Raw genomic sequence first — 14,444 nt, 5'->3', positions numbered from 1 at the left:
ACACAGTGATTCACAGCTTGCACTATTCAAAACTAGAATGAAATCTCAACAGTCACTATTATATCATCAAATAACAATCCACCGAAGAACCAGCACTGATTTCTAGCCGTGGTGACTCTGGGGCTATGTGCCCTGAGCAAGCTTTTCCTCTTCTTTTCTCTCCCTTCCTTCCTTATATTACTTAATGAGTATCTTGAGATCTCTAATAGAAAGACGTTATCTAAAACCAAGAAATAAGTACCAGAATAATGCCATTATAAAGTGTTCCAAGCCTAAGAATTACTCTACAAATAAAATCTTCCTTCACCAAAAACTGGGAATCATGAAAAACAAGGTTTAGTTTTTGATACGTATTGGACTATGCTTGCAAGAAGCTGGCCCAAATAACAATTGGAGCCCGCAACGCTTTTGTTGAAATTGGTTCAGATCTAGAAAATACCAGACTTCTCGGTGGGCACCTTCATTGCACCTCATTGCTGTTCTTCACCACGCGTGCGCTGTCTGGATCTTTCCAGCACCTTGGACTGGATAAGCATGGGGCCTGGGAAGAGTGTGATCAGTATTCCAAGAGGTGACTGGCTAAAGCTTCATGCTCTCAGCGTTAACTACAAGTCCTAATCCTGAAAATTCCACACGATTTTTCCAAACATAATTCTCTACGGTCAAGACATCTATTGCTATTCCTGAGGAAAAATCCCATACCTGTGGTGGAGTTGGGAAGCCGTTTCTTTGCACTTCCTATAGATATTCTCTGCTGCAGGGCATCAAAAAAGGTCTGAGGGATGTGGAACACCAGGGGCTCCGGTTTGCCTACAGGAAAGAAGAAGAAACTCATTTAAAGAAAGTCAGTGGGCTTCCTGGTGTGTAGGGAGAGGGGGCAGAAATGAGTTGAGGGGCAGCAGTAACTAGAAATGCCACTGAGATTTCCTGATGCAGAGGCAAAAAGAAGGCTCCGATTGACCTTTGTAAGTCAAGCACCATCACCAGCCCTATTCTTGAACCCTTGCAATCATAAAAAATTCAGCAGACCTTTGTCATTCACCAAGGATAAGTTTCAAACCCCCAATTTTGTAAACACCACCACAGAAGACTTTTCCCTTTAAAGGGCATATGAAGTGAGATGAGAACAATGAGTCTGAGCTGAGAGTAAACTGGATTCACTGCCGCTCACCATCTGTCTCACTTGCTATCTGCCTGCAAGTCTAAGCAAAGTCACCGCATGCTCTCACTCCGATGGCCAGGACCACGAAGGCCAGAGACCACAAAGTCAGGACACTGTTTATCCAATGAGCATCAGTCTTTCTGTCTGAATATGATCTTTTTTTTTAATATTGGCAACAGGTGCCAATCTTCTCTTTTTCTTCTTCTTCTTCTCCTCCCCAAAGCCCCCCAGTACATAGTTGTATATTCTGGTTGTAGGTCCTTCTGGTTGTGCTATGTGGGATGTAGCCTGAAGAACAGTGTCCTGTCCATGCCAAGGATCCGAACCAGGGAAACCCTGAGCCACTGAAGCGGAGCGCGCAAACTTAACCACTCGGCCATGGGGCTAGTCCCTGAATGTGATCTTAAGGCAGGTAAAATGTTTGAAAATACATAACAAACCTCTTAAAAGAAACTTACAAGGCATGAATTCAACAGAAAGACTGTTGGGGGGAGGGGTTGAAAGAGTTCAGAGTTTTCCTTAAAAACTTTGCCTGAGGGGCTGGCCCCAGCAGAGGGAAAACATCCAAAACCATATGGGTAAACATGTAACCTCTACCTGCCTGGATACAACTTAAAGAATGGCTCTTGGGGCTGGCCCCGTGGCCGAGTGGTTAAGTTCATGTGCTCTGCTTTGACGGCCCAGGGTTTCACCGGTTCAAATCCTGGGCGCAGACATGGCACTGCTCATCAAGCCATGCTGAGGCGGCATCCCACGTGCCACAACTAGAAGGACCCACAACTAAAAATACACAATTATGTATCAGGGGGGCTTTGGGAGAAAAAGGAAAATAAAATCTTAAAAAAAAAAAAACAAAAACGAATGGCTCTTAAAGACACTTTAGATGCCTTTTTGAAACAAAAGTCAAGCCAGGAAAAATAAAAGTGAAAGGTTTTCTAGAATTCCATAGACTTTACATTCTTTCAACTAATTTTGCCTAGTTTACTGAATGCAGAATGTCAATGACAAAACGGTCACTGCTTTTGAGCCACTAACATATTAGTATCTGGGCAGTTTAGAGACATCACCACACAAAGACTTTTTAAATCTTTCACCTTGCAGTTAGATTATGGGCTACACACAGGTCAGTACAGCTCTAAAGAAGTGCTAACTTGAGCCAGCCCTGGTGGTCTAGTGGTTAAGATTCGGGGCTCACCACTGTGGCCCAGGTTCATTTCCCGGTCGTGGAACCACCCCACCCATCTGTCAGTTGTCATACTGTGGCAGTGGCTCACATAGACAACTAAACTAACAACCAGGATACACAACCATGCACTGAAGCTTTAAAAAAAAAAAAAAGTGCTAGCTCACCACAACTCAGCTGATGTGAGGCTAGAACTTAGGTTTACAAATTAATCTTTTTTTTTCTCAAAGTAAACATTTTTATTCTCAGTTTTGCCTTAGCTGTCTTTAGTTTTGAAGCTAATCTTGAAAAGCCCTCATAAAAGACAGACTCACAGTCTGGAGCTGATGGTGACTTGGACAAAGGTACTGGTACTGGAGATGTGAGGGGGGTGGTAGGGAAGCGGGAAGGAGGAGGACCACAGAGTGTAGCTTACACTACTGTCAATGTTCTATTTTCTGTTCTGGGACGTGGGTTGCTAGGTATTTATTATATTATTTCAAACAATAAATAAATAAAATTTTAAAAGAAAAACATAGACACTCTCTTTAACCCTCCTTAGCTTATTTGATTTTCTAAAAACTAACTTGTAAAGTTTTATTTATTCTGAATTAATACAAATAAAACTAATCATGTATTTCAAGACCTCCATTCTTGTCACTTTCCTCATCATGAGGCTATAACTGTTCTAATCCTTCAAAACTCATTTTCCTTTTCCTCTTTTTTTCTTTCTCCCCAAAGCCCCATTACATAGTTGTACATCCTAGTTATAAGTCATTCTACTTCTTCTACGTGGGATGCCGCCACAGCATGGCTTGATGAGTGGAGTGTAGGTCCACACCAAGGATCCGAACCAGTGAACCCTGGGCCACCAAAGTGGAGCGCATGATCTTAACCACTCCGCCACAGGGCCGGCCCCCAAAACTCATCTTTTACTGAGTGTCTGCTGTCATGCTCCTATTAGTTTGTGGTGCTTTATTTTCAAAATGATATTCATAAGCTGCAATACATTCAGCAAAGAACGTCAAAATGATATGAGGTCTGTAAACGTGCCATAAGGAGGCTTTGAAAACACGAGATGTATCACTTGGAACAGAGAAGACCTATCAGGCAGGGCAATAGGTGGGTACCCAGTGGCAGGGACTGTTATTTGGAAACAGGAACAGACCTAGTCCACGTGGCTAGAGCACAGACCGAGAACCAACAGGAAGTATTATAAGCAAATATTTCCACTTAGCATGAGGAAGACCTTTCTCAGAGCTATCACTTCCAACAATGTTATGAGCTGCCTTACCATCTATCAAGGATGCTTTTAATGAAATGGGAAGAACTAGCTGAATGGTCCACCTCTGAAATTGCTGAGGTTCCATGAGGCTATCACAGTCAACCCAAATCCAGCCTGTGTCCTCCACTCTTCCTTAGTATGTCTACGTAATTTCATATAACTATCTTAGTCTCACACTTTTAGATTTTCTCTAAACCTTTATCCCCCTTGCTTCGATTTTAAGTTTGAGGGTTTGAATGATCTTCTAAGGTTTTGGTATCTCCCTCCCCCTCCACACACACACATGCATGCATGCATACACACACGTGCATGTATACCAAGATCAAGGCTATCTACCTTCACTGAATACCTATTTGCTGCATTTTTTTCTCTTCCCTCTCTAAATTCATTTTGCTGGTCCTGCATTTTAATTATGTGATTGTTCTTTCTTTCATTTAGACTTCTACTGTCTTGTGGCCCAATGCACTCTGGACTGAAGCCCAATTACTTTTCCTATCACAACAGAGTAGAACTAGAACACAATTAGTTTAATTTCTCCTCCTTTCAGCAACAGCCCAGTGGGATGAGCAAGACTCACCATCAAACTGATAGTGCATGGTCTGGTGGATGCGTTCTGTGACGCTGGCCAGCCAGTCTTGGAAGGATAAAGTCACTTGTGTCTCATCCAACAGCTGACCACAGGCTAAGAAAAACAAAAAACACAACTCTTCAGGAACTTTTATCTTTCCTTACAGAATAAACAGTTAATTGAAGTTTCAAAAGTTGAGGAGCATGTAAAGAAAAAAAAAGAAGAAACTGAAATTCAAAGAAATTAGATGCATTAAGTGAAATGGAAGATTCTAGGATTTTTTTTTAAGAATCCATCTAGGAAAAAAGAAATGAAAAGCTCCAAGACACTATTAGGTTCAAGATTACAAACCACAGAAAGTTTGCCATCTGTCAACACTAACCTGCAAACTGAAGAAGGGCCTTGTATGGCTGTTTTAGGAATCTATGAATTGGCCCTACTCCTAATGAATATGTCTGTATGCCCACAGACCTACCATTCTACTCCCTTCCTTCTCCTGAAACGCCTTCACATGCCTGAAGAATGTTCCCTTTTGTAGAGATAATGAAGCTATAAGTACTATTCATTTGAAATTAAAATTCTCATAGGTAAATTCATATAGTGATAATTTGGATTAAAAGCTATTTCCCTTTTTCTTGACGCCAAAGGAAGTGATACAAATTTGTTAAAAATCTTCTGCCTGATATAGTTGATCTGTTTACTTCCTGACCCTCCAAAAGTATTTATTCCTGGAATGTATAAGTTCTTAATCAGTTAATTAAGATTTGGTCTTGTATTGTTTGCTATTTATGTATTTGTCTTATCTTCAAAACCAGAGTATGAGAGCAGTATAAAAACATCTAGTGTTTAGTCACCTACCCATATCACAGCAAGTATTCTATAAATACGACCAAAACGGAACTATTTTTTTACAATGTATAAGGAGAGTTAAGAAAATGCCGATCTCCAAAAGTATAAGCTTAATCATTCTGAGCAGAAAAGTGACACACATAAATATTGAAGTTGTGTTCAAATTAAGTCATTCTGTCTGGTAAATTTAGAATGACAGCCATGCAGTTGCTTTTAGGTATATTTTCAAGCCTCACTAACTCTGGAGAACAGGTTATATTTGTCTTTCTCAACAAATATTTACCCTTGCATGATTGTAAAATCTGTTTCTTCTTCAACTTTGAATCTCCACCTCAACTGCATGTGGGTAAGAAGCAACAAGAGGAAAATATCCTACAAAGATAGCCGCGGCCAAACACGTCCATCACTTTTGCTACATTCGTTATTTAGAAGGCACGATTTAGAGCTGAGCATGGTTTGAGACCACGTTACACACTAAGTCGTGTGACAGACCTCAGCCTCAGTGTCTGGAGCGTCAGCACTCCTTGGGGGACAACATGCAGCATGTCGTTTGCTCACGTTGCTTTGGGCTTCTTTTGGATGCTCTTCCCTCTCTTCAGCGCATTCTGGGGAGGGGAGACTTACCCTGCCTTTTTAACGAAGAAGCAACCACAGGCTTTTTCAAGCCGCTTTTCCTTAGATTACTGCTCACTGCATCTTGCGGCAACAGTGAACTGTTCGTCTGTGCACCTAAACCACAAATCATTATAGGGTTTAACAACATTTCTGCAGAATACAACTCGATTTGATTTTAATTTCTGAAGAGTCTAAAACGTATGAAAAGTCTTTGCTAATTTCTAAGTTAGCTTTAGTTTCTAGTAGGAATTAGCATTAGCCATTATATATAACATTTTCAGTTTCTTACACTGTTTGTAGGAAATTGTGTGGGGGAACCAGAAGTGAAAGGAAGAAAAAAATTCACCTCCACTGCTCCCTCCTCTCAGACAATCACTATTAATTTTTTGGTGAACTATCTTTCATTTTCTTTTGTGTGAACAGTTTTGCTGGTTTTATGATTTTAAGTAACTGTGATTCTATATACCAGGATTGCTAGATTTTTTTTTTTCTTGCTGAGGAAGATTCGCCCTGAGCTAACATCTGTTGCCAATCTTCCTCTTTTTGTAAGTGAGCTGCTGCCACAGCATGGCCACTGACAGACGAGTGGTGTAGGTCTGCACCTGGGAACCAAACCCAGGTTGCTGAAGCAGAGCATGCCGAACTTAACCACTAGGCAACTGGGACTGGCCCCAGGATTGCTAGATTTAGCCAAAAACTTGTTTTTCAAATTTCAAATAAATGAATAAATTTTTAGTATAAGTACATTCCAAATATTGCATGGGAGCTACTTATACTAAAAAATTACTCATTGTTTATCTGAACTTCAAGTTCAACTGGCCATTCTGACTTTATCTGGCTACACGAGTGATTGAAACACTTCCCCAAATTCTTTTTTCTATTTGAGGAAGATTAGCCCTGGGCTAATATCTGCCCCCAATCTTCCTCTTTCTGCTGAGGACGATTGGCCCTGAGCTAACATCTGTGCCCATTTTCCTCTACTTTATATGTGGGATGCCTGCCACAGCATGGTTTGATAAGGTGGGTAAGTCTGTGCCTGGGATCTGAACTGGTGAACCCCGGGCCACTGAAGCAGAGCATGTGAAGTTAACTGCTGCGCCACCAGGCTGGCCTGTCCCCAAATTCTTTATAATCATTTGTAATGGCTGCTGGATAGTCTACCAAGTGGCTTTATCATGCTTCATTTAAGTATCCTAAGTGGTTGGCCCTTTAGTTGTTTGTAATTTTTCAGTATTATAAATAACCATAAAATGAGCATCTCTGAACAAAATGCTTTTCCTATACCAAGGATTATTTTCTTAAAAAAGATTATTTAGAAGTGGAACTACTGGGGCTGGCCTGGTGGTATAGTGGTTAAGTTCATGTGCACCACTTTGGTGGCCTGGGGTTTGCCAGTTCGGATCCTGGGCTTGAAGCTAGCACTGCTGGTCAAGCCATGCTGTGGAGGTATCCCACATAAAATAGAGGAAGACTGGCACAGATGTTAGCTCAGCAACAATCTTCCTCAAGCAAAAAGAGGAAGACTGGCAACAGATATTAGCTCAGGGCCAATCTTCCTCACAAAAAGAAAATTTTTCTTGAATTTCAAGTTTTTGTAGGAAAGACCAATAAGTAAAATTTAACAACAATTTCTGCTCTACATTGCTGCCAGAATTACCTCTCAAAAACACAGAAATTACCATGTCACTTTGTTTCTCTATCTTTCTCCAACTTCCCAGCACCAAAACGCCTGTCATGACCACCTGACCCCCTCCAGCAATACTCCCTATGGGTAGGAACATTTTTAAGGCTCTTAACAGATACTGCAAATTACTTTTACAAATGGTTATAGCAACTTACACGACACTAGCCATGCTGAAGAGCCCTGATTCACCTCTGCCTATGGTTGCGTCATTTAAAAAATATTTGCTAATTTGGTAGCAAAAAGTGCCTTGTTTTAATTTTGCATTTCTAAAATGTTTGCAGTCCTCTGTTCACGAGTGAGTCTGGAGTTTGTCCCACACGTGTGGACCAGATAATATTTCCCTTTTGTGTAGAGTCTAGGTCTGTTGACACATCTACCAGGGCACTTCAGCATTTCATATTGATTTATATGAGTCTTTAACTGACGCTAGTACTATGTGATTTGAAAACGAAAAAAATATATATATATGGTGCCACATGCTGAAAATGCAAGTATATTCCTAAATTAGTGCAAATAACAATAATTAACCATTGTCACAAGTCTTTTTTAAAACACACTATGGATGAAAACTTCATAACACTGTCCTAAGATAGATTAAGGTCTAAGACTACTCTGAGTGTTTAGGGGATAAACAAACACACACAAGAATAAAAGTGGAGCCTGCTTGGATCTTATTCTTGGCCAGCAGAACCAATGCTTAGCTTGACCTGACAAAGAATCATCAATGGAGGGTAAAACTTTTTTTAGGAAAAAACCCATAAAAAGTCTTTCATGTAATGGCTGAGATTCAGTGAAACACATAATACACAGTAAAATAATGTCTCAAGATAACACCACCAAACAAATAAGCAAACCAAGAAACCAAACAGCATCTCACCAGATCCCTCATCCTTTTTCCTCTTCTTTGGCTTTGAGGCCGTTGACTCACAAGCTGATACTGTTGATTCTGAGTGGCAACTTAACTGGGGCACAATCATCTCTTTAAGACCTAAAATATAACAGAGTTCTGAATTATTAACACTATCCAGGAGTAAGTATGGGCCCCTACCTAGAGAAAAATTAATTTATAAAAATCCAAATCCCCAAAACAAATTATGGAGCGACTGCCTGAGTTAAAATAAGTTCCTTTAAAGAACTCCCTAAAACATGTTTTTGTTGATAGACCATTAACTTGATGGAAGGCTCTACAGAGAAATGTAAAGCTAAAAAGTCGGGAGCTGCTGCCAACTAAAGACAAGTAAGAAATGAAAATAAAAGCATTTACAAGATAAAAGTATGTTAACAACAAAAGTCTTGATCTAGAAACTTTTAAAGGTCTTTTGAGCAAGGTACTGGTTTCCCCCATCTTCAAAGATAAGAAACAAGCAAGTGGGGCGGCCCTGTGGCTGAGTGGTTAAATTCGCATGCTCTGCTTGGGCCCGGGGTTTTGCTGGTTCGGATCCTGGTCGTGGACCCAGTGCTGCTCATCAGGCCATGCTGAGGCAGCATCCCACATAGCACAACCAGAAGGACCTACGACTAGAATACACAACCATGTACTGGGGGGCTTTGGGGAGAAGAAGGAAAAAAAAAAAAAGAAGATTGGCAACAGATGTTAGCTCAGGTGCCAATCTTTAAAAAAAAAAAAAAGAGGGGGCCACCCCAGTGGCGCAGCGGTTAAGTTTGCACATTCTACTTTGGTGGCCAGGGTTCGCCAGTTCAGATCCTGGGTGTGGACCTATGCACCGCTTGTCAGGCCCTGCTGTGGCAGGCGTCCCACATACAAAGTAGAGGAAGATGGGCACAGATGTTAGCTCAGGGCTAATTTTCCTGAAGAAAAAAAAAAAGAATAAAAAGAAAAAGAAACCAGCAAGCAAGCCAAAATAAAAGGGATTTTTTGGTTCTTTGTTTTTATTAACACGGGGCATCCATGGAAGAGTAAAAAAAATCAAAGCAAAGCTAACTTTGCTAGATTCATCATCTCAATGAAAATACCCGAGTTTCTTGATCGTTAATTTCAACCAACCAACCAACCAACTTTTATCCAAGTGTGCTGACTGGGATTAAAAGAAGGAATGCTTTTCACTTGAATTATCTAGCAACTGCTTCTGAGGGCTGCTAGGACAATCTCCAAATGCCATCAGTGGAACTCTTTCATTGCCATTTTAGAAAAACAGACTAAGTGTGTCAACCACACCACCTACCGCTGGAATCAAAATTTAGGAAGTCTGAGAACTCCTGCGCCAATGTCTCGTCGCTGGCAAAGGCACAGATGCAAGCGAAGAAATGAATGCATCTCTGGGCTGCCTCCTCCTTGGAGGCATTCGACTTGTGTGATTTCAGAGTCTGGCATGAGCAGAAGAAACGGCGCTCGGGCGAGCTTTTGGCACTGATCTTCTGCGCAAAGGATGTATGCAAATACCCCAAACTATGCTTCTGGCTTGCCTTGCATTTCACCACCAAAATGTTTTTAGTAATCCTCTGTACCAGGGGACCCGTGGGTTCTGTGGCCAACTGCCAGATGGTCTGCTTGGTTTCTGGGGAGGCCTGCATTGCGTTCAGGACCGAGCTCTTTAGGGTCAGAGGGGTGGCTTCTGCCTGGCAGTTCACTGCCAGCTTGATGTGCTGGCACTGGTTTTCCACAACACCCTGGGTGGCAGCTTTCAGGCACGAGGGGACATAACACCGTCCAGAACTCAGCTGAGTGATGATCGTCCCATCCACCGTCTGGATTGTCGTCTCTGAGACACCTAGTTCCACAAAGCAGCGGTAGTCCGGGCCCCGGTCTCTTTGCCGCACTGAGTAGACCTGCAGATCGGAGCCTGTGATGATCTTGACAGCTTCAATACTGGGCTGCTTCCGCGCACCATAGCGGAATATGGTTCCACATGTCTTGTTCTTACAGCTCAGGCCCCGGGTTCCATTGTAGGTGCCGCATCGGGGACACTTTCTGATACCCCTCAGTGTGGCCTTCCCCAAATCAGATAAGAAAGCTGGGACTTTAGTCCTCAGAGAGTTTGGTTCCATTTTTCACAGGCCCTAGAAAAGTCAATATGCCCATCAGGACAAGCATACATTCACACACACACACAAAGTTAAAATCACTTACGATATTTAGTACAGAAAGTGAAATGTACAAAAGCTACCTGCCATTTTCAATTGCACCCTCAAACAGAACATCAATTTAAACCCTCAAAAAAAAAGTGGGAGAAAACTTTGCCTTTCATATCTCTACATATTTTTAAAAGTCCTAATGTAACAACCAAAGCATTTTTCTAGGTTCAGTCCTGTTCTATACAACAACCTAGATTAGTTACCTAACCTTTCTATGCACAGATGTTTAACTTGAGCGAGGACTGAAAATGGGAAAGATGAGTTCTCCCCCTTCCACCACTCCCCACAAAACCCAGTCCAATCCTACCTGCATCAGCTGCCAGCGCATCTGGAAAACAGTGTAACCTGAATTCATAAGACCTAAGAGGTGTTTCGTTAGTTTGTGAGGATCATAGAGCACAGGCGAAGACATAATCACTTGCAGGGTAAATGATACTGCTTAACCCAATGTCTTCTGAAGTTTGAACTCTATGGTGAAACGATGCAGACATTCTGCCTCCCTCTTCTTGGCCAGCCAGTGGCAAAGCTCCTGCCCAGTGTCCCACAGTCAAAGAAGATTCCCAGTGCTCCCAGTGGAGGTCTTGGCAGTCTCTAAGTAAAACAAGAAAACATGTTAAAGTCATACAAAGACAGGATAACGCTTTCCTCTTAGAAATCAGATACAATAGGAATCTAAGTCTCTCACAAATATTTGAGCAATATTTGACAGAAATTTTTATGCAAGTAGTTAAGTGTTTTGTCCTTCCAGTTGCAAGAAGGTAAAACAGTGCTAACGTCATCACACAGGGAGTTGTCAGGAACCCCTAGAGCCAGGGTATGTAATTGGTCAAACCCTCAGCCTTCCTCCTAGTCATGCATTACACTGTTAGAGCGCTTTATGCTTTTCAAAGTGCATTCCCATTATTTCATTTGAACCTCACAATATTAGCATCTCATCTGAGCCAGACAACAACTGCTCTTCAGATAAAAATTAAAAAGTTAACTAACTTGCCTGAGGTCCCCCAACAAAATCAGCAATGTGGTTTCCACTAACCCACAGTATCTGCCAAAAAGAGTGTGAATCTCTGCTTTTGCTTTTCCCCTCAATATTATGAAAATTTTCAAACATATAAAAAAATACAGTTATACAGTGAACTTCCATATACCCACCCACTAGATTCTATAATTAACATTTTACTATATTTGCTTTATTACATACCTATTTATCGATCCCTTTCTCCATTCATCTGTGCCCATATTCCTCTATTTTACATGTGGGATGCCTACCACAGCATGGCTTGATAAGCAGTGAATAGGTCCATGCCAGGGATCTGAACCAGCGAACCCCAGGCTGCCGAACTGGAGCACGCACACTTAACTGCTAAGCCACTGGAGTGGCCCAATCCCTCTTATTTATTTATTTTTTTGAGGAAGATTAGCCCTGAGCTAATATCTGCTGCCAATCCTCCTCTTTTTGCTGAGGAAGACTTGCCCTGAGCTAACATCCATGCCCATCTTCCTCTACTTTATATGCGGGATGCCTGCCACAGCATGGCTTGACAAGCGGTCCACACCCAGGATCCCAACCGGTGAACCCTGGGCCACCAAATTGGAAAGTGCAAACTTAAGCACTACGCCACCTGGCTGGCCCCCAATCCCTCTTGTATTTTGGTGCATTTCAAAGTAAGTTGCAGGCATCAGTTCAGCATGTATATTATTAACTAAAGCTCATTTTAATGCTTTTTTTTTTTTTAAGGGAATCTGCTTGTGATTTTGAAACAGGCTGTGAGCACTGCTTTTCCCTCCGACCCCAAGGATGGTCTCAACAAAATATTTTCCCTTCACATTTTCTATAGTCCATTGATTAAAAAACTGGAAAGTACAGATAAGAATAGCCCAGGAATGCCCATCTTTTCAGTGGTGCTGTGAACTAATCCCCAACTGTAATATTCACTAAGTGAATAAAGCTTTGTGACGTATGATCTACAGCAGGCTTTCTCCACCTTGGCACTACTGACACTGGGGGCTGAATCATTCTTTGTTCTGGGGGCTGTCCCATGCATTGCAGGATGCAGCATCCCTGGTCTCTACCTATTAGATGCCAGTAGCAGTCCATCCCTCCTCCCCAAGTTGTGAAAAAACAAAAATGTCTCCAGCTATTGCTCAATGTCCTCTGGGGGCAAAATCACTCCAGTTAAAAACCACTGATCTAGAGGCATTAGCCTGTTTACACATTTTCCTCCCAGCTCAGTGAGCTTCTCTGGTAGGCATTCCCATTCAGCCAAACGTGTTCTTAGAAGACCATGTTGTTCCAAAGTCAAAAGATGGCAAAATTAGTTTTCGCCCTTTACCATCAATTATTTCTGTGACCGAGTCTTTTAACTTCCGAGCTCAGGTTTTTTATCATTTGCATAATGGAAAAAATATATATACACACACACACAGACACGCACACAATTATATATGAAAGAGCTTAGCAAAAAATTAATCAATTAAAAAAATTATGTTGATGATGCTGATTTAACTTATCATTAAAGTGGGAAAAAAGAAGAACTTCTGCTCCATAAGCGAGGAATTGCTTTGCCAGTTGTGGTGAAGCCCTACAGCGCCGGAGGTCAGCATCCTCACGGGCATGCCACTCTTTCCTCTTAGGTTTGCTTTTACTTTTTTAATTATGTTCTGTAGCGGGCAACTTGTTACTATCTTTCAAAATTACAAAGGCATATTTCCTTCTTAAAAAAACTTTTAATTTTGGAATTGAGATTTACAGAAAAGGTACACAGATAGTACAGAGTTCCTGCATGCCCTTCACCCAGCTTCCCCAAACGTTAACATCTCAAGTAACCATGGGACATTTGTCAAAACTAAGGTTTTAATATTGGTACAATACTATGAACTCTACTACAGACTTTATTTGGATTTCACCAGTTTTTCCACTAGTGCCCTTCTTTAAGAATACATTTTTTATTTTAGAATAATTTTAGATTTTCAGAAAAGTTGCAAAGATAGAATAGAGAGTTCCCAGATACCTCTCACCCAGTTTCCCCCAGTGTTAACATCATATACTACTGGGGGACAGCTGTCAAAACTAAGAAACCAACCTTGGTAGGTCATTACTAACTAAACTCCAGATTCCATCCCCTTTCCGGGTCCCAATCCAAGATGCCACGCTGCATTTATTCCTCGTCTCCTTAGTCTTCTCAGATCTGTGAGTTTGTCTTTCCCTGTTTTTCAGAATCTTGACAATTTTGGTCAGGTATTTTATAGAATGTCCCTCAATCTGGGCTTGTCTGATGTTTTCTCTGCATATTCCTTTAGACCCAGAAATTCCACTAATAAGAATTTATCTTACATACATACTCCCACATGTAAAATGAGGTACATATAAGGCTATTCACTGAAGCATTTTAGTCACAGCAAAACATGAGAAACAACCTAATGTCCATCAAAAAGTAACTGGTTAAATTTAGTTATGGCATATCCTTATAACGGAATACTTAAAAAAATACTTTTACAGCTATTTTAAAAAAGATTGAGGAAGTTCTTTATGTATTGGTCTTTAAGATCTTTAAGAAATATTAAGTGGAAAAGCGAGGTGTAAAACAGCATGTATAATATGTTGTCAACTGTGTATAAAAAGAAGGGGAAAACTATATATATATATATATATATTTATATTACTTTGTAATTGAAATACAAATTTTTTTTTAGATGTGCACAATTGTCTCACCCACCACGTTTATTTGTTTATTTTTTTGGTGAGGAAAACTGGCCCTGAGCTAACATCTGTTACCAATCTTCCTCTTTTTTTTTGCTTGAGGAAAATTGTCCCTGAGCTAACAGTCTTCCTCTATTCTGTATGTGGGACACCACCACAGCATGGCTTGACAAGCACTATGTAGGTCCGTGCCCGGGATCTGAACCTGCAAACCCTGGGCTGCTGAAGCAGAGCATGCGAACTTAACCATTACACACCGGGTAGGCCCTGAAATACAAATATTTTTTAAAAATCTCCAAAAGAGTAATCTAATAAGTGTAGTTACCTTA

The 14,444-nt window shown here is 41.0% G+C and overlaps 1 protein-coding gene across 3 annotated transcripts in view; it reads right to left on the bottom strand.

Annotated features, from left to right (window-relative positions):
- Nucleotides 1–14,444, bottom strand: part of C15H2orf42 (chromosome 15 C2orf42 homolog) — a 36,348-nt gene that overhangs the window by 14,246 nt on the left and 7,658 nt on the right. For all 3 annotated transcript variants that reach the window (XM_023618955.2, XM_023618957.2, XM_023618956.2), the window contains exons 2-7: nt 10,726–11,009; nt 9,509–10,343; nt 8,203–8,313; nt 5,651–5,755; nt 4,187–4,291; nt 703–810 (exon numbers count right to left, since the gene is read on the bottom strand). In XM_023618955.2, the coding sequence (XP_023474723.1) occupies nt 703–810; nt 4,187–4,291; nt 5,651–5,755; nt 8,203–8,313; nt 9,509–10,331 (1,252 nt within the window). In that variant the 5' untranslated portion in view covers nt 10,332–10,343; nt 10,726–11,009. The remainder of the gene's footprint in view (nt 1–702; nt 811–4,186; nt 4,292–5,650; nt 5,756–8,202; nt 8,314–9,508; nt 10,344–10,725; nt 11,010–14,444) is intronic.

The sequence above is a fragment of the Equus caballus genome, chromosome 15, assembly GCF_041296265.1.
Source record: "Equus caballus isolate H_3958 breed thoroughbred chromosome 15, TB-T2T, whole genome shotgun sequence".
NCBI classification, from domain to species: Eukaryota; Metazoa; Chordata; class Mammalia; order Perissodactyla; family Equidae; genus Equus; species Equus caballus.
The sequence above is the reverse complement of the archived record's forward strand: the minus strand, read 5'-3'. Positions and strand labels throughout refer to the sequence as shown.